This window comes from Amblyomma mixtum, chromosome 8, assembly GCF_055824585.1.
Source record: "Amblyomma mixtum isolate Tamu chromosome 8, ASM5582458v1, whole genome shotgun sequence".
Taxonomy (NCBI): domain Eukaryota; kingdom Metazoa; phylum Arthropoda; class Arachnida; order Ixodida; family Ixodidae; genus Amblyomma; species Amblyomma mixtum.
In genome coordinates this window covers 33047627-33071547 of record NC_143019.1, presented here as the reverse complement: position 1 = coordinate 33071547, position 23921 = coordinate 33047627, and the positions used below count along the sequence as shown (strand labels likewise).

Sequence of the window (23921 nt, the reverse complement as noted above, 5' to 3'; positions counted from 1 at the left end):
ACAGGGAATCTGTTTTGGCGACAAAATTTTCTCTACTGTTTCCAAAAACTGAAAGACATTGAACCTTTTGCTTCGCTTTTCCAGTGCCAGACAAAACGATTGGGACCGAAAGTTTGGCGTAGTTGACTTTATTAGCAAACAATCTATGTACACTTCCCAACACTTGGACAAATAGCTGCTTCCCATGCACGGGAAAGACTGGCGGAACAAAAAGTATCAACGCGCCCTTTAATTCGACATTTTCTTTCAAATGTGATGTTAATAATGATTTTCTGGCTTCTGAAATCTTAGGTACACTCTTTTCACTCGATACAGATGAATGTTACACATACAGGCACACACGCACGACAAAGCGAGGCGATAAACTTTTGCCTTTAGAAGAAGAGAACAAGGCTTGGAGCCTGCTTTACTTTTTTTCATATCCTCTTGCAAGACACCGATAAACAGGTAAGAAAACCATTACTACGTGCTTCTCCTTAGTTGTTGGCAGTTTCTTTTTGACCTTTTTCTTCTGTTAACACAAGGCCTGGACATTCTTCCTACGTTGGGGTGTCAGAAATTGGATTCGTTTTGCAAAAGTATTTTCAAACATATCTTTTTGGCTAAAACCTAAATCTTTTTGTATATTTCTGTTCTTGCGCGAAGGATGCTGATATATTTTATAGTAAGCGACAGATACACTTTACTCGTCAATGGCAAGGCATCGTTCGCATGATGTAAAAGGCCGGCAGATTCTGTCACTGTCTAAGGAACAAAATCGCGTCAAGAAGTCACTTCTGTGTACGAGAAGCTGCCATCTAAATTATAAACGGCCGCAGCCGAATCAACCGGAAATTAGTTGGATTTTTTTGCCTTTGTTAATATATATAAGTTCTTTGAAGGCACAAAATCAAGGATTCATGCAAGTTAGTGCTCATGTGCTACCTCCTCACATCTCGTTAGGAATTCTTTCTTTCTTCTTGCTTTTTCGGTCACTTCTTTTCAAAGCTATGAATGAAACACTTATGACATATTCTAGTCAAACATCACAAACATCTTGGCAGGAATAATTGCGAACACATATCTAGTTCTTTCGCCCAATGTTGCTGGATGTTCCCAAAGTGAGCTCGACGAAGTTGGGAATCCGGCGGTCGTTGGGACCGAGCCGTGGAGGCTGTGGCAATGCCTTGCATGCGTTCGAACCCTTCTTGTGCGGGCCGCAGACCAGGTTGAGTGTTTCTCCGAACATCTGCTCCATGACTCTGATCATGAAAGCCTTGGCTCCGACGCTCTCGCAAGGTGTTAGTGCGTTGGAGATGCAGTCACTCGTGTCATGGTAGGCGCTACGATTAGTGATAAATGCCATCAGCAAAAAAAGAAGTGTCACAGCGATAAATATATTTGACTAACAACCTGAATTGTAGCACGCTGACCTTTGTTCTACTTAATGACAACTAAATAAAAGGTAACTCACCTAATTCCTTTTATGAAAGTAACAACAACAACAAAGCATGTCTACCCTTGTCTAGTTGCATGCTTCGTACGTACATGAGCAACCCCCTCATATCCTCAAAATTTCCTTCAGCACACACAAACGTTGCTGTGGGTAAAGATTCATAGTTAGGAGACATGTATGTGTATTCAAAAGCATACAGTCCCCAGGGCCCGGAAACAAACGTATCGCACCATTGCCTCGTGACCCAGTGACCTGATATTGTCACCAACTTAGTAAGAATGCACACGAAGTAAAGAAAGCTTAACAGGCGCATACGCTATCCGAGCTGCACTTAAAAAAAAAATGTGCCACAAGTTACACGGTTTCGCAAGAACTACTTGGAGACTTGGCCCGATGGTGAAGCCGATAGTAACGTTGGGTGCAACGGGGTCCTCGGCATCATCTTCGTCTGCGCATGCGCAAGCACACTGAGAGAGCGGCCAACTAGCGAGGGGGTGCCTTGACGTACGGCATTGAAAAATGTGATGTAACTGCCTTTTGTAAGTTCTTCCGTTCCTCCAAGAACATGCAAGTCCTTTCAAAACTGCAGGGATTTCAGGTGATTGGCTTATGTGGCAGCATCGAAATCATTTTTTAGCGCACGCACGCACGCACGCATGCACACACCCACACACGCACGCAGGCAAGCACTCATACATCCGCATATGTTTTTCTTTAGTGCACGTGCTATGGCATGGCACAAATATACTGACCAGCATGTTTGGGGAATGACGTCCTTTCGGGCACCCTTGACGACGGCCCGCTCCAGTAGGTCGTGGAAAGATCTGACGCACTTGTGGAGTTTGTCGCCCACAGAGTTCATGCACTTGATCAGCCCCTGGTAATCTGCACAGTGTAAGGGGAACAAAGTTATCAGTCAGGAAACACAGGCGCTTGAGTGCTGGTTTGATTTAGGCGTATCCCTAATTGCGGTAATCACAGAGTATTACACTCGAAGTAGAGCTAGATGGTGCATGGTTTCGTAAAAAAGACGAAACGCAGAAAAGACTGCAGAAAGGAAGAGATATCCGCCGCAGTGGCTCAGTAATTATGGTGTTCGGCTGTTGACCAGAAAGACGCGGGTTCGATCCCGGCCGCGGCACAGGAACCGAAACAACACATATGGTGAAGTTGCCAAGAAAGGAAATTAAGCCAGTTGTGATTTCTTATACTAAAATTTTTGGGCATAATTCGAAGCAAGCGGCAATGAAGTACAAAGTACGTATAGGATTTCCTGCCCAAAGGAAACTTTTTGTTGTTTGCGCTGCATAACTCATGCCACCAAATGAACGAAGTAGGATGTCCAAGAATACTAATGTATTTGTTTGTGACGCGTGCGGTGGATGTCGTTTATCAGATCCCGCGAACGTGTCTGGAATTATACATTGGCCAAACTGGCCGATGTGTGAGTCATCATCTAGATGGCCATAATAATGCATAGTAAAACGGTATAGGCTCTCATATAGCGGACCATTGTAAAGCCTGTGACGAAGAACAAAAGAAGCTATACGAATCGATACTGCAAAAAACAAAGATCCTAAATAGAGCATAAGAACGACATCGTTTGGGTTGGTCCAGGGATTCTACATCAAAAGAAGTGCGAGTGAGTGCACAAGCCATGCCTCTATAAGCGTTTGTAAAAATGAAAGCGCATATTTAGATAAGATGTGATGATATATGTCTTTGGCTTCTCCGTCTGATTTGTTTTTCCGAATTCTTGCATGCATATGAGGTGTCTGCTTTCCGCCCTAGCCCTCATTTTATGATATATTCTCTCGAATCGGCTGTGAGTACACGGTTCCAGGTTGCAGATGTCTCGTATCGTATCGTATCTCTTCCTGTTACGATGCCTTTTTTGCCCTTTTACGAAGGCTAATCGCATCGGCTCTGGATGTAGTGCGTAAATGAAGTTTTGACATTTCGGTGGACTAGAAACAACAAAAACGGCCCTTAACCTCCCGGCATACAGCAGGTTGTACAGCGAGTCCAAATGCATGAACCCTAAAAGTCGTGCGAAAGCCATCTGGAGGATGACTAAGTACATAACAGTAATAAGTGCTGTTTTAAAGGAACGATGTGGGAATAACATAGTTGTTTATGTCGGTATGCAACAATTCTGAACAAAATCATTTTTCAACGGAAAAGTGTTTATGAACGCAATTTTTTCATATATTGCAAGATTTCACTATGACAGTCAATATATCTGCAGACCTCCCGTCGCCAGTGTTGTATTTTATTTTTGCTATCGTAAGAAACGTTCTCCGTTGGTTTTCTATGACTGTCTTAACTGCTCGAGGCAAGCGGTGGAAGTACTTTAAAATAAATATTTTTCTACGCATCAGAAGAATGTACAATTACCTTCAGTATTCTCTTAACATAACCTTAAAATATTTGAATATTCAAAATTTTTTTCCAAGAATGTGTGACATGTGTCACGGTGTCATGGCACGAATTGACTTCAGGAGCGGGTTGGAGAGCAGAACTTTTTCGAAGTCCGAACTTTGATGATGCCCGAAAGTAGGCGCAACCAAAGAAGTTCCCGGTACAACGTCTTTCAGTGGACGCTGTTTGTGTACATTGAAAACAGTATTACTTCTTTAAACGTAGGGCAATACCAAAAGGCTAACAAGAAATGTGTTCTCATATCCCTTACCACACCACCCCTGGAAGGTGAAAGGGAATGCGTCTGACTCACTTTTGTACTGCTCCGAGCCAATTGTGCAAACGGCTTCGATGTTCTCCTCCAGGGCCTTCACAGATACGAGCGCCGCAGCCTGGGACAATCCCTGTGTGCATTCCTTAATGAACTTCAAGGTGCATGGGATCTGCGTTTTGTCCTTGCTGAAATGGAAACACAGCAGCTCAGTAAGGAAGCAGCAGGCACAACATTCAGAGCAGTACCTTCTAAGCCTTGTGATGATGATGATAATTTTAATAGCGCAACGGCTGCTTTAACATAACAGCGCCATGACACGGAGTGCTATCGTCTCCCAAGGTGGTATGAAAGGCCCCTCTTCCAAGCATTTAGCCCCTGAGAAGCCGATCACCAGGTCAGGGGAAAGTATGTACCCATTAGAAACTGCTGGGAGCCCGAACGCCCAGGGATTCGAACCTCGCACCTCCTCTTTGCGATGTCCGAGCATTATGCACGCAGTGTGAAGGATCTTTGCTCACTAGAGTATTAAGAGAAATATTCAAGAGTTTTCAGTAGAACGGGTGAGAATTGAAAAAATTTAAAGCCTGAGCATATTTGCTGTTCAGCGTGCGTTTAGGTTAGTTACAGGAATGAAATAAAGTATGCTTATAATTTAGGCCAACGTGGCAACATTGTTTTTATTTTTTTTCTTCTGTTTTGCTATGAAAGAATAAAACGGCTACGTTGAAGGCAGTAACGGTGAAGTAATCACTTCAAACTATGAAATTTAAGACTTAGAAGAGTGGCAGTGCGTTATTCGTTTGGAATAAAGTAGTGCAAGGCAGTGTTAGAAGCCAGTAGTCAGCCGGAACACAACTGAAAAACATAAAATTACTATGTATGCTTTGTGAGAGAAGCCAACAGCCACAGAAACCAAGGAGCACAGGGGATTTTTTTTCATTTATTTTTTTTGTGGTGTTGATCAAGTAAGAATATTACAGTCGCTTAAAGCTAATTGATTAGAAAAGCAGAAGAAAAAACAACCACATGCCGCCGGTGGGATCCGAACCCACGACCTCCGAATTACGCGTCCGGTGCTCTACCTCTGAGCTACGGCGACGGCTGTCAAACCTTCTGCTTTCGGGGGTATTTATGTTTTACAAATAACCTAACCTTGAGAGTGTTCATCAGCGCCCCCCATGTTCGTAAGCGGTGGACGTGGAACGTCCTGGGTTACCGCTGGTGTGACGTAGAACGCCATCGAACGGCGAGGGTGGAAGCTGTGTGAGAACCCTCTTATGTTTCCTATGGCATCAAGGCTGCCAGAACCGAGGCCCTCGCTGAGCAATTAAGCAAACAAGGGAATGGGAATGAGGGGCTCGTTATAAATATGAGAGAAGCCAACAGCGACAGAAACCAAGGAGCACAGGGGAATTTTTTTAATTTATTTTATTTTTTTAGTGGTGTTGATCAATGAAGAATATTCCAATCGCTTAAAGCTAATTGATTAGAATAGCAGGAGAAAAAACAACCACATGCCGCCGGTGGGATCCGAACCCACGACCTTCGAATTACGCGTCCGGTGCTGTACCTCTGAGCTACGGCGACGGCTGTCAAACCTTCTGCTTTCGGGGGTATTTATGTTTTACAAATAACCTAACCTTGAGAGTGTTCATCAGCGCCCCCCATGTTCGTAAGCGGTGGACGTGGAACGTCCTGGGTTACCGCTGGTGTGACGTAGAACGCCATCGAACGGCGAGGGTGGAAGCTGTGTGAGAACCCTCTTATGCTTCCTATGGCATCAAGGCTGCCAGAACCGAGGCCCTCGCTGAGCAATTAAGCAAACAAGGGAATGGGAATGAGGGGCTCGTTATAAATATGAGAGAAGCCAACAGCGACAGAAACCAAGGAGCACAGGGGATTTTTTTTCATTTATTTTATTTTTTTAGTGGTGTTGATCAATGAAGAATATTCCAGTCGCTTAAAGCTAATTGATTAGAAAAGCAGGAGAAAAAACAACCACATGCCGCCGGTGGGATCCGAACCCACGACCTCCGAATTACGCGTCCGGTGCTCTACCTCTGAGCTACGGCGACGGCTGTCAAACCTTCTGCTTTCGGGGGTATTTATGTTTTACAAATAACCTAACCTTGAGAGTGTTCATCAGCGCCCCCCATGTTCGTAAGCGGTGGACGTGGAACGTCCTGGGTTACCGCTGGTGTGACGTAGAACGCCATCGAACGGCGAGGGTGGAAGCTGTGTGAGAACCCTCTTATGCTTCCTATGGCGTCAAGGCTGCCAGAACCGAGACCCTCGCTAAGCAATTAAGCAAACAAGGAAAGGGGAATGAGGGGCTCGTTATAAATATGAGAGAAGCCAACAGCCACAGAAACCAAGGAGCACAGGGGATTTTTTTTCATTTATTTTATTTTTTTGTGGTGTTGATCAAGTAAGAATATTACAGTCGCTTAAAGCTAATTGATTAGAAAAGCAGAAGAAAAAACAACCACATGCCGCCGGTGGGATCCGAACCCACGACCTCCGAATTACGCGTCCGGTGCTCTACCTCTGAGCTACGGCGACGGCTGTGAAACCTTCTGCTTTCGGGGGTATTTATGTTTTACAAATAACCTAACCTTGAGACTGTTCATCAGCGCCCCCCATGTTCGTAAGCGGCGGACGTGGAACGTCCTGGGTTACCGCTGGTGTGACGTAGAACGCCATCGAACGGCGAGGGTGGAAGCTGTGTGAGAACCCTCTTATGCTTCCTATGGCATCAAGGCTGCCAGAACCGAGGCCCTCGCTGAGCAATTAAGCAAACAAGGGAATGGGAATGAGGGGCTCGTTATAAATATGAGAGAAGCCAACAGCGACAGAAACCAAGGAGCACAGGGGATTTTTTTTCATTTATTTTATTTTTTTAGTGCTGTTGATCAATTAAGAATATTCCAGTCGCTTAAAGCTAATTGATTAGAAAAGCAGGAGAAAAAACAACCACATGCCGCCGGTGGGATCCGAACCCACGACCTCCGAATTACGCGTCCGGTGCTCTACCTCTGAGCTACGGCGACGGCTGTCAAACCTTCTGCTTTCGGGGGTATTTATGTTTTACAAATAACCTAACCTTGAGAGTGTTCATCAGCGCCCCCCATGTTCGTAAGCGGTGGACGTGGAACGTCCTGGGTTACCGCTGGTGTGACGTAGAACGCCATCGAACGGCGAGGGTGGAACTGTGTGAGAACTCTCTTATGCTTCCTATGGCATAAGGTTAGGTTATTTGTAAAACATAAATACCCCCGAAAGCAGAAGGTTTGACAGCCGTCGCCGTAGCTCAGAGGTAGAGCACCGGACGCGTAATTCGGAGGTCGTGGGTTCGGATCCCACCGGCGGCATGTGGTTGTTTTTTCTTCTGCTTTTCTAATCAATTAGCTTTAAGCGACTGTAATATTCTTACTTGATCAACACCACAAAAAAAAATAAATTAAATGAAAAAAAATCCCCTGTGCTCCTTGGTTTCTGTGGCTGTTGGCTTCTCTCATATTTATAACGAGCCCCTCATTCCCATTCCCTTGTTTGCTTAATTGCTCAGCGAGGGCCTCGGTTCTGGCAGCCTTGATGCCATGGGAAGCATAAGAGGGTTCTCACACAGCTTCCACCCTCGCCGTTCGATGGCGTTCTACGTCACACCAGCGGTAACCCAGGACGTTCCACGTCCGCCGCTTACGAACATGGGGGGCGCTGATGAACACTCTCAAGGTTAGGTTATTTGTAAAACATAAATAACCCCGAAAGCAGAAGGTTTGACAGCCGTCGCCGTAGCTCAGAGGTAGAGCACCGGACGCGTAATTCGGAGGTCGTGGGTTCGGATCCCACCGGCGGCATGTGGTTGTTTTTTCTTCTGCTTTTCTAATCAATTAGCTTTAAGCGACTGTAATATTCTTACTTGATCAACACCACAAAAAAATAAAATAAATGAAAAAAAAATCCCCTGTGCTCCTTGGTTTCTGTGGCTGTTGGCTTCTCTCATATTTATAACGAGCCCCTCATTCCCATTCCCATGTATGCTTTGGGATGTTAAACTCCGTTTACCACACCATAAAATGGTGATAAGTTGTCCTTTTTGTATCTTGCCATATTTTGCGGACGTACATTATTCAGCAGTGAGATGATGCGAGAGCAAGATGTGAGGTACATAGGTTGCAGTGCTTGCAGATTGATTCGGATATCTGCATGTTTTGTGGAGGGTGTAAAGGTCCGTGGGTATCTACAGAATTTGACGCATGATGGAGCATGGCTATGGACTTGAGTAGGATATGTAATGCAGGGAGTGAGAGCTAATTGTCTGTCCAGATGACGGAATTATGCTCATCACAGAGGCAGAATACTAATGGATATCCTAATCCTGTAATGCGTGGCTCGTCATGAACTCTGCACAATGTAACAATGTGAAATGAGGGAAATGTCGACGTTTACCAGTTTCTCACATTACCACAGAAGCGGCCTTTTGCGTCGAAATAGCGCGAACGTCGACATAGCCACGAAAACAATGTGACGTCACATCCATCGGAAGTCGTCACGTCACGGAATAGTGAAAATTCGCACAGAATGGTCAGAAAAAACGTCGGATTTGTGTAAAATTAAATGAAAAAATGTGTAATTATGTGTAAGTAACACTTAAGATCCCCGAAAAATGTACAATTTGGGTATCGATATAGCCACGGGAACGGTGTGACGTCATATCCCCCGGAAGTCGTCACGGCATAGTGTCCTCGGCTTTCGCCTCTCAACACTTTAGTTGCCAAAGTGTGGACGTAATTTTTTTGTGTTTTCAGGCAGTCAATAAAAACATTGAGTCGCATTAGACTGGAACTCATCATCGTCAGCTCGCAATCAAAAAAGTCCTGCAGTCGTCTTTAGGAACTTAGATTTGGACATGGTGAAGAGGGCCTCATCAATCGTAATGACAGACACTACTGTGTTTACAGCAAATGAGACAGGCGCTTATGAGATAGGCGCGGCATTTCTCAGAATCTCTCCGAAACGCCCCATTTCCTTGACCGGTGTTCCGCATGACCGGCATACGGTTGCACTTACGCGCAGCCTTCGTCGAACTCCTGCCCGGACTCGTGGAGGTGCGGGCTCTTGAAGTAGGGAACGAAGTCATCTCCGCATGCCCGCAGCGTCTCCATCTTGCAGCCTTCCTTCAGTTGAGCCTGGCACGCACCTGAAACACAAATGGGGTCTCTGTGACTGTGAGGACAGGCACAAATGCGTGAATTTTTCATTGCGTAGTGCTAAAGAAGGCCGATGCCACCCAGCTCATCGATCAGATAGCAATAACATGTTTAAGGCGTCATATACCTTACCAGAACTTTAATAACTCATATAAGGTATAGCTAGACTGGAGGCATTCGAACGAAAAAAAATGGCAGTTGCTTAGCTCAGGTAGGCCAGGGTATACTTAGCGAAAGCAGTTTCGTCTAATGACATTTCGGTAGCGACGTCGCACTTCGGCTGGCGAGGCGAGCGGAGGCGAGCTCAACGACGAGGCAAGCGGTGTGACGCCATACCAAACGGGGGGGCTCCGTGGCGAATCGCGTGGTGTGACGTCATGCTAGATGGCGCGACCTTGCGCCGTGGCCTAGCAACCGCCGCAGCTGGCGGACGCCGCGCGCCAGCTGCGGCGGTTGCTATGCAACGGCCCAAGGTCGGTCTCTGTGCCTCCTTGGAAAACCGCCACAGCGAAATCGGAAGTTCGTGGCCAATGTAGCTTTTGCTACAAAATAACAACATCCATCCTGGGTAAACCAATCACACCACGGAATGGTCTGCACAGGCTAACAGACCAGATGTGAAATGCAGAGGCCCTAATTTCAATCCAAAAAGAAAACAGTACCAACGGGGGCTTAAATCTCAACAATGGCGGGAAGAGGGGGAGAGGTGTCGCAGCTGTATAAGTAGGCGGCTCGTCGGAGCTCTCGCGTCACCCCAGAGCTAAACCACAGTCAATTTTTTCTTCTGTCACGCTTACCTGGCCACGAAAAAACAAGTAAGGCCTACGAAATTTTCGAGGCCTTCCTGTAGCGCATACATTGAAGGAAATTGATTTTTTATTTATCATACCTATAGATAACCTGTCCTGGCTGGCGCATGCGTGGCTGTTGCTCGGCGGCCTGATCTGAATAAAAGCTATAACTTTTAGTCCAGCACATGTTCTGTGCCATTCTTAGTTCTTTGTGCATCTTTCCATGCTGGTAGTGAGCCTTTGAACATGCATTGCCAACAGGCCCAACATTCAGCCTATCTCTAGTCTAAGTGATGACCAGTTCGGCATAGCAATAGTAGACAACGCAAACACGCTAGTCATGAACAGGGTCATTGACAGATAAGAAACGCAACTACAAAGTGAAGCAGAAGTAGCCACTATAACGGAAGCCGTCTAATATATACATGAGCCATCACTAGATAAAGTTCCATCTCACATGGATTCGACAGACGCCGGTAGAACTATAAGTCATTACAGCGTCTCCCGATAGCAGCTAATGTAGTCAGTGAGCAAGATAAAAAGAATGAAAATGTATTTGCATCCCCATTCATATGCATTTGCTTCGAAACAAATCTGCAAACTCGCTAACACGTATGAGTTTTGAACCGAGAAAAAACATTCTTGGTGAGCGGAACCTGGCGCATCGTGAGAAATGTAGCCCACTAAAACCAAGGCTATATCTCAGCTAAGTATCGTCTACACAAACATCACTGACTAGAGAACAAGGACCTCTAATGCACGAAGTACAAACAAGATTCCTACGCCCATCATTTAGACGAAATACAATACATGGTTTTCCTCAGAGCCAACCCTATACACGTAAATTTTACAATAAGCTGCCCACTTCCGCATCACATATTTTAGTGGATTGTACGGAATCAAATAGTGAATTGCCAAAATCACGAAGAAACATCTTTGGCAGCTATTGAACCAGTGTGGCAGATTACAGCGACAAATTCAGCATACTAGCTAATTTGGTTGAAGACATGAAGTAAGGATTACAACTACTCTAGGACTAAAAAGGGGCAGATACCCTCTGTATAAGGCATCCAAAGGCGCCAACTACCAAAAAAAATGTTATCTTCTTCTTTGCATGAATGCAACAGGTAGCGATTAGTAGAATGTGCGAGGGGCGCTTAGCATTTCCCAGCCCTCCACGGTTGTGCGATGCGCCACATATGGTGGCGGCGATACTTGCTTGGCGCTTGCAGGTGGTGGCACTACGCTTGCTGGTGACGGCATCACGTGTCTCGTGTCGAGGGTGCAGTCGGCCCTCATAGGAGGACAGAATGCGCATGAGCCTTCTCATTGTCTCACTGTTTGTTGTTCTTCGAAGCGTGAGCTTTACCCATCCTGACCTGGCGCCGCCTAATGCGCTGCTAAAATCCTTTTCATAGCAGATCCCTTTTATTGACTTGTGATGCCTTGCTAATTAGAACTACCACGCAGAAGCGTGTTTGCGTTCTTGTTGAGTTGAACTGTATGGCATCTAACCTACTCAGGCTATCATGCGCCGAACACAAGACTAGATTTGTGTTTGTTTGCGTAAGTTTGGCTGCGTTTGTGCGAGTACGGATTTAAGAAATTTGTTAGTGTCAAACATTAACTTCTAGGAGTCATAAGAAACAAAGAAAATCTTGCGTGTTATCTTACAATAAGCAAGATATAGTTAAAAATAAATGCGTTCAATGTGAAAGCGCGATAACTGTTTTCCAGTTCTTGTTGAAGAGAATATAAAGATGTTTCTATGTTTTCTTTTTAGCATGCTTCACATAGTGGTTTGCTTTATTTTCTGACAGACCGGCAGAGTGCAAAGTACCCCCCTTTGCCAAAAGTAACCTAGCAACAGGTTTTTGCTTCTCGACCGTATAAAGGAGCCTTTACGGCAGCACTGAAGGCCGAAAGGTGTCAAAACGTGAGGAAAAGGGTTCACCTTACTCTACACATATTCAGAGCTTAAGGGCTGTCATAACTTCTTCGCTTCACGGCTAAGAAACAAACCACCATTGCCCGGTTACTTTTGGCAAAGACTGTACATCTCTTACGCGCAAAGGTTGCAACCATGGAGGAAGGAAAGAACTAAGGAGAGGCCCTGACGTCACTTTTTGTGAAGCCGCCTCGCTACCGGAAGTTGGCTCGGCTTTCCCCACTATCTGCCTTCTCCACCGAGCTACGGGGCGGGTATCGCGCGCGGCTCGCAAGCGCTTCGTAAAAGAAAGGTATCAAAAAAACCGCGCCGCTCGCCGCTACACTCCTACACCTCCCTCCCCGCAAACACGCACCTAGACACAGACCGGCGCACAGGTGCGGTGAACCTTTTCCGACGCCAGGCGAAGAAAGACGACATTGCGCGCCGCTCACCATCCTCCTCGGGCTACCGTACACCCGCCGTGCGGCCTTCGAAACGCAGCTCAGCATCGCCGAGAGCGGCTTCATGTTTCTGTGCTGTTTGGTGAGGTGCAAAAGTTCGCTGATCAAAACAATCAACGCTTCTTCGCGTGTCGAAGCGCGGTTCCGGAGTGCAACCTTTTCGCGAGATTCATTTCAATGCATCGATCGCTCCCTGTAACGACACCAGGCTTGAGGAACAAAATATCAAATGAGCGATTATTTGCCGCATTTGAAAGCAATCCTAGATGCGTGCGTAACGTCACGACGCCAGGCATGTAGACTTTAACACGCAAGGCCGAACACACCGTGCCGAAAGCCCGTCCACCGCCACCGAGAAACACTCGGGCCCCTAGCAACAACGAAGCTAACGACGCCGTACGCCGTTGCTAGTGGCCCGAGTTTTCTTAGAAACAACGACAACGTTGCTAGTGGCCCGACTTTTTAAGCCTAAATTTTGACGTCACTTCCGCCACGTTTTCGCAATGCATTGGGAATACGAAGGGCCTCTCCTTAGTTTTCCTTCCTCCATGGTTGCAACCAACCATTTCTATAAAAGTGTCCTGGTGTCTGTATGTCTGCCACTACTCCGGAATCAGTTTTACTAGTGAAATTTTGTTATTTACTTGATTAAGCCATAATGTCTGGCATTTGTTTCTCTTTCCCTACTTCTTCGTCAAAAATTTGTGTGAGCTCCTGAAAGTTTCTCTGGGCTTCTTTGTACAGTTTAACTTTTTATTTATTTTATTAAGCAATAGTAAGGAAATGACGAATGTTGGACCCTTTCAGCACGTGCATTAGGCATAACAGTCTACAAAAGATACTGTGGGGTTTATCAGGAAACATGCTCCGGAAAGAGAGAGCTCATCTAAAAACTTTGAGTTTGTTTTTGGTACTCTTACGTGCATGAGCTCCGCCTAACTCTACAACCTGCGGACGCTGTAACGACGGCCACGCACTAGCATTATCGTCACGGATTCATTGCCTGAAGTACGTACACTCGTGAGCAAAAATAAGGAAGCCTCCACTCCGTTTCTATGTCCATTTGTGCCCTAAATGACACAGCTGTTTCTGACTTTCCTGATTACGGTTTTACTTAAGAACTGATGTTTTTTCTCTGAGTTGGTGTTGCAGTTGAGCCTCCCTTAGGCCTCAGTTTATGAGGTGTCTTTCTCGAAACGAGACCCCGTAGGAAAACATGTACCCACGTGGAAATTTTGGAGTTATAGGGGTGCCGCTAATGCAAGAAACGCTCTCATGGGAGCACGTAGTTCTGAAGACACTTTTCGAAAGCAACGAAAAAGAACTACAGCCTCAGAGTTCCCTAGAAAAGCTCTCAAAATGTTGAGTAAAAATTAGACTTCTAAATATGTACTTATGAATCTCTTCGAATACTCCTAATGGGCCTTTAGAAGTGAATATTCCCTTTAATCAGCCTTCTAGAGGGCTTTGGTGAATAATCGCCTAGAAACTTCTTCTGACGGATAAAAAAAAAAAGCTCTTGTAGGTTCCCGTCATATCGAACTGAAGGAGGCAGTAAAAATTGGTTAATCTTCTATGTTTAATATCCACTACATTCCTGAGTAGATCGCCTGCTTTCATTTGAAAGCGCATAATTAGTTGTAATTCGATAGCACCATAACATCATATAGAATATTTTTCCAGAAACTTAGTGATGAATTTTAATTACTTGCGCGCATTTTTTGACGCCTCATTGCCGTGCCATGATCATGTCGATCATTTTGAAACCAAAATTATGTTGCTTGCCCGAGGTAATACATATACGACATATACGATACTGCTTTCTGCGAAAATTGTATTTTAGAACTAAATTTATGCACAACTTAATTACAGTCGACTCATTTAAGGTTCTACGTCACATACGAAAAAAACGAAAATATTTGTTTACCAAAAAAAAACGCGGTACAGGTTATTTTGAATAGAAATTTAACAACTCCATCTTACCGTTCTTTTTAACGTTCCCTTAACTGTTTATAAGTTAACTGATCTCAGGTTGCTGCTTTTAAAAAAAGAAATAAAAACTCAGCCGTTGCGTAATCACTATCAATATATTTTGCAGTCGGCATCTTGGTATGCCTTACACACAGGGCTTCTAACACGTAGTTTTTTGTCTTAGTGTAGCTGTAATCCTTATTTTGGGTGTTCGATCGAAATTAGCTGGTGGGCTCAGTTTATCGCTGCAGTCTGTCACACTGGTCCAAAGGCTGCGACATATTTCAGAGGAAAAGGTCTACTTCACGACCAGAACTGCCGAAGCCGTTTCACTGATGTAGCCTGACCGTGAACGGATCTTGTGAACCTAAATAATATAAAGAAGATAAATATTGCCCCAACTGGCCTTTGAACCCGCAGCGGCGCGAACATTGCAGCTTCGCTGGCCAATGCACGAGAGCACTCTGCTATAGCCGCTTTTTTTTTTCTTTATTGTCACTATGCTATCGCCGCAGCCGATCACGCCCCGTGTTAAATTGCTACACACTCTCGTGCCATGCGTTGCACAACGTCATCTTCATCAACTAATATTACTGTCGAACTAATATCGTCGCCAGACGTGCCGGCTACCCAGAAAAGAAAAAGCACGAGCCAAAGAGGCTAGAACACATGCCTCTTCACGTCTTCTCGCTTTAACTACGCTAAAACCACGCCAATTTTTTCTTCATGATTCTGGCAACGAACATTTTCGACTCCGGAAAATTCAATAAAAAGGAGGGCAGCGTATTTTAAAATTTTCAATCACAATTTTCAATCACTGTGGAAAATCCTATACTATATGGTGTCTTAATGATGTGTGTATGGATCTTGTTTGTACTTGTTGAAGCAGTGGCCTATGTTCCCTAGCGAGTGATTTTTTATAGGCAAGTGCAGAACTGAGTTATGGCCGTGCTTTAAGCGGGCTGCGTCGTTTCCCAAGATGCCTCAGATTCCGTCCACCGGGAAATCCTTTTTCCTGTTTAATACTCCCACGGGCCAGCGAGTATACTATATTTTTTGTAGCGAAAGCTACATTGGCAACGAACTTGCGATTTCGCTGTGGCGGTGCTCCGAGGAGGCACAGAGAGCGACCTTGAGCCGTTGCCTAGCAACCGCCGCAGCTGGCGGACGCCGTGCGCTCGCCGCGCCATCTGGCATGACGTCACACCGCTTGCCTCGTCGTTGCGTTTGCTTTCGCTACGTATATTCTGGCATAGCCGAGCTAAGCCACTGCCAATGTTCTGTTTCCAGCCGTATATGCATGTCACCTGGGGTTCAAATACTTCATTCATATTTTTATTTATGTTCAGTGAAGATATCAACTGCTGTCGGGAGACGCTGCTATCACTTATGCTTATACTAGCTTCTTTTGTATCGGGTCTTGATTTAGTGATAGCTTCTGCATATATTAAAAAACTTTCGCTACGGCGTCTACTTCAAGTTCACTTGACGTAAACAACCGACGCGATTGATATACGTTTCCCGCGCACACGAGTCGACGCGATTCAGTCGATAACTTTGAATGTTCAGAACATGAAAGCTTGCAGCTGTGCCTCAGAGTGTTAGGTAAAAGAATACATGCCCACTTTTGAAACTTTCTTTGAATTCTCTTTAATGTCTAAGCTCTGTCATGAATGGTCTATACTAGTGGTGTACTGGTGAGCGTTATTTTTCCTTTCTCTGTATGGACTGACATGTATGTCTTGCTGCGGTGTCTGTTTTCGGTGTCAGTTTTCTTCAGTTTGCCCTTTTCTGGACCGTTTCTTTTTCTGGCCATTGTTTCTTACACCGTGCACTAAAACCGCTATTCGCAGGAATCAGGTGCTAATAGTGTGACTTTCTTAAACAGGGGCTTAATAATTATTGCAGCCTTTGCCCCTGAGAGAAGCGGCAGTTATTTATACTTTCTCAGAACTGAAGACAGCAGTTGGGTATAGCAGAATAAATAGGCACTTTTAAGCGTAAACACACGCTCGATGTACAACCCGTGCCAGAGAACCTTGCCAGAGGCGAATCCGGCGCGCGCTTTTAGACAGGCCAAGGACTTCGGCAGCATGGAGTCGCCTGTTGTGTCTTTATAACTGCCTCGAGGCACGTACGGCTCCGAAGCGTAAACACAACGGCAATAAAATTTTTTTTTTTGTATGTTTTCGGCATCAAGAGGAAGAAAATGTGTCGCTTTGTTCAGATCCTTAGCACGCTAAAGCTCTCAGTTGAAAAATATAACTGTTCAAACTTTCAGTCGACCATTGAAGACCGGAATCAATTTCCTGGAATCACGCTCGATAAAATTATTACCTGCTAGAATTACTCATTTCCGATCAGTCTGCTTACGCTACCAATTATTAACATCAGAAATGAGAGAAACCTTAACTGCGACTCGCCAAACGCGCAATGTTTAGGAACGAAGTTTATTCTAGGGCGCCAGATAAGCTTATGATATTCTGCTTAACGTCTAAACGACACTTTGATTATCTTGTCAATATTTTTCTGTTGCTGCCGTACTATAGGATGTAATTTTTTTCAATGTCTCCTCTGTTGTATTTCGCTAGAAGGTACGTTTTATATTGTTGCCTTTTAATAACGCCCTGCAGCGACTATTGCGGACACCGTTGCATTGGACTCCAGGTTACTATAGACCATCTGTAGTTCTTTAACGTGAGCCGACAGCACACCGAACATGGGGGTTTTGGGGTTTTTGTGTTTTACTTCGATAAAATAATGCCACCGCGGCCGGGATCGAACCCACAACCTTGAGATCAGCAGCCGAAAAACAAAGCCACTGAGGACTCGAGGCGGGTCGGCGAGTAGATGCTTCCGGACTGAGCAATAATTGTTCAATGCTATAAATGTTTTACCAAGTGTGTGCAACTGTGAACCGCAACTAGCCTGGGTTATTGGGCCAACCACTGTCTTCGAGCACTGTTTAACTCTCAAAATTTTGTAAACAAAAACAAAACACAGCATATTGGAAGATTTAATGTGAGTTCGAAAATAAAGGCTCAGTCATTTGACAGCTTGATTTTGCGTTGGTTTCAGGAAGTCACAAGCAAAGTGCACGTGTTGTTATTGCCAAGAAATAGCAGTATATTTGGCACAAAGTGTTTCGAAGACACAATATTGCTCCACCTTGGGCAAGAATAGCGTCGGCTCACACAGTAACAGCTGTATTTTTATTTAACCACCATTGAAACTGTGTGGTTGTGCGATTTTCTTTGCATTGCCTAGAAGCAGCTGCGGACGATGCATTTTGCTGTAACACTACGAATACAATCATTTTTCGTCCTTGAAGCGTCAATATGCCGTTTAATAGAATCGGGGCTGCTACAAGTGGTACCATCGATATTTTTCGCTTATTTTGACATCGGGTGCGAAACTTTAATTAATGAGAACAAGCAGGATGAACCTGGGAAGATCGATTTCGAAACTATAAAAGGTTCAGTGTAGACTCCATTTGTTGAGCAACCTAACCCTGCCTACTAATAATTCAACGATTCCCCTTTCTCGCAGCTATACCAGTAGATAGGCCTGGAGAATAAGGCAAGGCTTACCTGCTTCACATGTTTTTCTCTAGCCTTCCTTCGCCTACCAATTCTTGGTCGATCCTTCAGAGCGGGTATACGTTATAGGACTCCCGGAAAACAACAACGACATGCTTACGTATAGTGCTAGACGCGGAAACCGCACACTGACAACGAAAACAAAAAAAAAAAGTTAGAAGAAAAGACGCCTTTCTAACCCAATAACAAGCAAAACTTCAATATCGCCTTTCTTGCATGTTTACTTAGGAGGCGGTAAACCCAGGTTTCGCTCTTGTGTGAGCGTGGGAAAGGTGTTTCCGACTTGTATAAAAAGAAAAGACGCACTGCCTAGATTATAACGTCGAACGGTTACGCTACCACAAACGGCCGACCGAAGAAGCTGATTGCAAAATTAATTCCGGGAAAGAATTCGTAGTAGGCCGACTTTTGATGTTGCCTTAATCTATTACGCCTAGTCATGGACAGTGCTTGAAGCGGAGTAAATAATAAACGATTGAGTAAGCATAAAATAATACGTAAAAATCAATAATAAATGTACAATCAATAATAATGAGGAACATAGAGTGGATTGTTGACAGTTGCACAGTAAAGATTTCAGGACACATTTTACATCGGGGAAGACGGACACTTCTGTCACGACCAATGCTACAGAAGCAGGCACGCAAGGGAGACCTATTGTTTCTACCTATACTTTCGCTTTATGTGCAATAAAGCATGTCGCGCGCTTGATACAAAGTGTAGGGTGCAAGCAAGTTCTTGCGACCTGCGATAATTAATACGCGCGGAACTTTCCGTACAGTTTTGCAGTGCCTGATCCATAAATTGGTTTTTGAGGAAAGGAAATGACGCAGTATCTGTTTGACATATCTCGGCGGACACCTGAACCGCGCCGTAAGGGAAGGGAGGAAGGTAGGAGTGAAAGAAGAAATAGAGAAAGAGGTGCCGCAGTGGAGGTCTCCGGAATAATTTCGACCACCTGGGGATCTCTAACGTGCATTGATATCGCACAGCACACGGGCGCCTCTTGCGTTTCGCCTCCATCGAAACGCGGCCGCCGCGTTCAGGTTCGAACCCGGGTACTCCGGCTCGGTAGACGGGCGCCTTACCACTGAGTCACCGCGGCGGGTATCCTTAAGCGGTCAGGTCCTGTACCTACGGGCAATTTAGGATAAATAAGCCATGGACTTTGGAGAGCGTTCCTTGTTACGGGGTCACCAAACGTTCCTTAACGATTCGTGTAGGGACAGAACCGGCCACCTTGAAGGACGCCAGCGTTTGCGGCTAGCTAGACGCCGTCTTGACCCGCTCACTTCGTAGCAGAACCCTTGCACATGGAGAGAGTTGGCTAGGTTAAGGGTGCCGTAAAGAATCGAGATATTTAATATATGTTTAATAATTTCATCTAATAGTTACATGCGTTAATGCCGAGACAGATTAAAAACTCAGTTCATACAAAAGTCGCAAAAATGCATTTGAGTTTTCATTCCTACGGCGAACAACGGAAGGTTCAACATACCTAATTATTCTGGACAAAACCATTTTTGAACAGGATAAAGGTTGAGCGCATTTTTTTTATCTATGGTATTATCACTATAGCTATCAATATATCCGCAGATCCCTCGCCGGCAGGCTTGAATTTTTTCGCTATTAACGTGTCTATCGCCCTCTTAACTGCTCGATGCGAGCGATGGAAATAAAATAAAAGAATGATTTTGCTGCACATCCGAAGAATAGAATATTACCTTCGATATTTCTGTATCGTGCACTGCCTTACAGTTTTGCAATATTCAAAATGTTTATCCAAAAATGTTGGGCATGGCTCCCGGAAAAAGTATTGTACGCGCTTTTGTATTCATCTGCTATAGGCAGTATCTCATGCATCTGTTTTAGGACATACTTACGACACATTGCTTTATGTTTTGTGCAACAAATATTCGATAGAAACTTTATGCTTTTTACTGAATATGTGTTGCTCTAACTTTTCGGTTGGGATAGTAGTTGTTTTGATTGCTTTTTTTAATCCGATTTATTGCTTTCCTTAGGAATCTCTATTTTGCCGCACTGTTTGCAATTCACCCCCCCCCCCCCCCGTCCTAACCCTATAGCGATACCCAATGAGGGCTTTGTATTTATAATCAATATATAAATCGGAAAATAAATAAATAAGAGTCAAATGACATTTAGAGCTGTATGCACATTTTTTTTTCGTAGAGATGAACAAAACCGCTTATCTACACACAAGTTATTCGTTTTTTTTTTCAGCGTTTCCACGTGCTTTAAGGTGATCGAAGAAGTTGGAGTCCCTAGTCGAAGCAGCGCCACGGTTTAATCCCTCCAGGCTGTTTCTTAACTCTTCCATGCCACCGCGCAGGACCATACTGAGCGATTTGATATATTACTGAAACATCGTTACAGTAGCTGTCAAATGAGTAGCTGGAATCTGCATTTAGCGTCGCCCTGGTACACGAGTTCCACCGGCGCAGTGTCACGCAAGTAAAAACAAAAAAGCAAGTAAAAACAAAAAAAAAGCAAAGAAGCAAACCGAAGACAGGCACAAAACGGGCTCACCTAAAACCGACGCCACCACCAGGATCACAATTCTACCTCTACAGGCCATCGTGTTTCGTGGTACGGTATCCGGACAGAAGTGATGGCCGGGACAGCACGCACGGACACTTTAATACTCCCCCCTCTCCATACGTAAACAGTGTCGAAGGGGGAAGGAGGAGTTGCAAGAACCGAACGGTGACACAGAGCGAGGGAAAGAATAGATTCGGGTCCTCCCACTTTGCCTCTGCTCTTTAGGCCTCATACAGCATCATGGAAGCAATGCAGTCCCATTTTATTCATTCATTAAAGTGCAAAAATGAGGAGGACAGAACGAGAGAGAGAGATTAGGTTGTAAGGAGAGTGTATACACCTTTCCCTCTGAATGTGGCCCACGTTCACGAGCTACTGATGTAAAAAGAGGCAATCCACGAATGACCCTGACACGTGTAGGGGACGGAGGAACGCCTCTCCATGTGGCGAGAGAGATTCGTCAGCGCGAGGTACGCTACCTGCTCACCAGGCGTTGGCAACGATATAGATATCGGCGGCACTCCTCGACGTAACTAGCTGCCTTACCTTACTATTGGCGGCGTATTCTTTCCGTCAATTTGCATTTCGAAGTCACGATCTACAGCGGCACTTGATGCCGGATTCGCTTTACAGAGCTGAACGTCCGTCCCCTCAAAGCCGATTTCAAGAGGACGGGAATGGATCATAAGTGGCGGACTAAGATGAATGAGTGAAGAACTTGACCTCGGCGGTGAAAGTGGAGGCACTACCTCGCGTCAAAGCCACGGCTACGAGTTTGGCGCAGACAGTGGCCTCGACACCGATGCATATATTCCAGTTTCTAGAGCTCGCGGTGTGACTAGACCGGCGCAAATATTAGTGTACCCGTTTCTCCTTGTTTTCCTCGAAGAACGCCGTATGGTTAGAGGCCGAGCGGTTGGTGAGGTTTTATTCCTGGTCTCATTGTAATTTGTATAATGCAGCAATATGATACAGAATATAAAGTTATCTTTTTGAATGCATACTAATTATAAAAGGACACAAAATAAGCATACCATTAGCCAACACACAATATACTAGAGTTTAAAAAAACGAAAATAATTGTTTAAACGTTTACAAGGCTATATACATATCACTTAGAAGCCATAGCACACCGAAGAGCCTTGTTTGTATGTACGTATAGCGAAGAAGGGGTGGTCGACTAGGTTTTGCAGTAACCTTCTTCATCCCAACTCTACAGTATCCTCTCTGTACACCTTGATCTCAGATTTCCCGGTCACTTTCCGCATGAAATTTGTAGCGTGTCGGCATTTAGCTACTTCCCTGTTTGCCGCAGCGAATAAGCAATTAGGGACACGCTTCTTATCAGCACCACCTTGCCACTACCGCTATAGCCCACCATGCATTCACCGTTGCCTCTCCGGCGATCTGGGAGAGCAATTAGGCATGGATCTCATAAACGTATGCACTCCACGAGCCTTGAGCCTAGCAGGCGTGACCAAACCGAGATGCGAGTTCTAAAGTTGACTGCAATTGGTGTTACGAAAATCGGATGATCTGAGTCTATACATGCAAGAAGTTAATACGTCAACAGCCTTGCAACAGTGTGCGCCGTGGTCGTGGGTGGTGAAGAAACGTTGGTGAAGTAACTAGAGACACTGCAAGTTAATATTCAATGCCGTTCTCTTCCGTATACGCCTTGAAACCAGTTTGCATGTTAATATTTTACCGTCGAATTCTTTACCGGCGGCCACCGCTTTCCCGGAAGTGTGGCAAAGGACAGAAATATATGAAGAGCGCGTGTCTTGCTCCGATTCAGTAAATTTTTGTAGCATTCAGAAAAAAAAACTGCCTTGAAAGAAGTTTTACTAGAATCTAAGCGTGCAATATTTACTGCCTGATAGCTTCTGAGCGATGACGACTTCTAAAAAAAAAAAAAACGTCTACTCAGCTGCCTAGGGGTTCGGATTCAGGAGAATTAACCAGTGCGGAAGCATTAAACATTCACTACGTCTACATAGGGCAAGTGGGGTCCGCCCCAGATCAGAGAGATATGAAGGCGGAAAACCTTGGTCTTTTTAAATGTAAGAATAACCCCGTTTTCTGAACCATTTCCAACTTTTTACAGCACGAAGCTTATGGAGATTTCAAAAGACGCAGCCGTATTCTAAATGTTGGCGGATAAGAGTTTTGTATGTTAGTTACTTGGTACCTTGCGCGTCAACTCTTATTATGCAGCGCATATATCCAAACCTTTTGGAAAGGATTGTTAAAAATAAAACTTATGTGCTTAGACTGTGGCATAGCCTGCGAGAATAATAGGTCGAGCTATTTTTACCCCAGAGATCCTTTCCGGCAGTTGTCTTCGGACGAATAAAAGAACAAATAATTAGATGCGCCTCTAGTGAACGACATGAAACCAGGTTTGGAGAAGTTAATATTAATTTACACGTAACATACCACTTAAACAATCTTACGAAAGATTTTTTATTAAGGTTATGATGTAAGACTACCTCAACCAATCTTGTGAAAGTACTTACTTTACAAAAAAGAGCTGTACGAGCGATTGATAATTTACATTACAGTGAGAGCACAGGTCCTTCCTTCCTCAACCATAGACTGCTAACCATCACGGCGGCTTACCACAAGAAGCTTGCTGTTTATATCAGAAACCTTATGAAAGGAAACTGGCAGACTTTCGAGAGCACATATTTAATTGCCCAAACAGCATACAGTCTTAGGCACCCTCAATACCATGCATCAAAATCCCGTACAAACTATGGGTTCCAAAAACTAACTCACATAATTCCTCATACATTAAACACCTATCCATATTTAACAGAATTGTCGCTACAAAATATGTCCGAGGTCAGGTTTAGGAAAACTGTTCATGAATATTTTTGTTATAGCTAGTTGTGGTGTGTTTCTACCTAATCAGTTTTTGTCTTTGTTATGTTTTGATCTTAGTTTGTTGTGCTTAGCTCTATGCATGCTTGATCTCTGTTTCGTTGTTAATATATCCGCTGCTTTTCTAGTTTCTGTTACTTATGAAAACTTTGTACCATTGCCAAGTGCCACTTTGTTTTGTTTTTTTTTACATGGGGAGGGCAGGCCTCTGTCAGGCGCTACTAGGCGCCTTTAGCTTGCTCTCCCTTGTTTGCAGTCTCTGTACTGGCCAAACAAAACCAATAAATGAAATGAAATGAAATGTAAGACGATTGATTCAAGTGCAGAATGAAGGCACAATCATGAATAAATCTGCATATATATGAAGTAAAACTGGAG

At 44.5% G+C, this 23921-nt stretch overlaps 1 protein-coding gene across 1 annotated transcript; it reads right to left on the bottom strand.

Annotated features, from left to right (window-relative positions):
- Positions 1 to 963: 963 nt before the first annotated feature.
- Positions 964 to 20865, bottom strand: LOC149331940 (uncharacterized). Its single transcript, XM_089555615.1, has 5 exons — positions 20646 to 20865; positions 9204 to 9333; positions 4170 to 4315; positions 2188 to 2320; positions 964 to 1322 (listed from the first exon to the last, which is right to left on the bottom strand). The coding sequence occupies exons 1-5, from the start codon at positions 20692 to 20694 to the stop codon at positions 1064 to 1066; spliced, it is 717 nt and encodes a 238-aa protein (XP_089411741.1). The 5' UTR covers positions 20695 to 20865; the 3' UTR covers positions 964 to 1063.
- Between the last annotated feature and the right edge of the window lie 3056 nt (positions 20866 to 23921).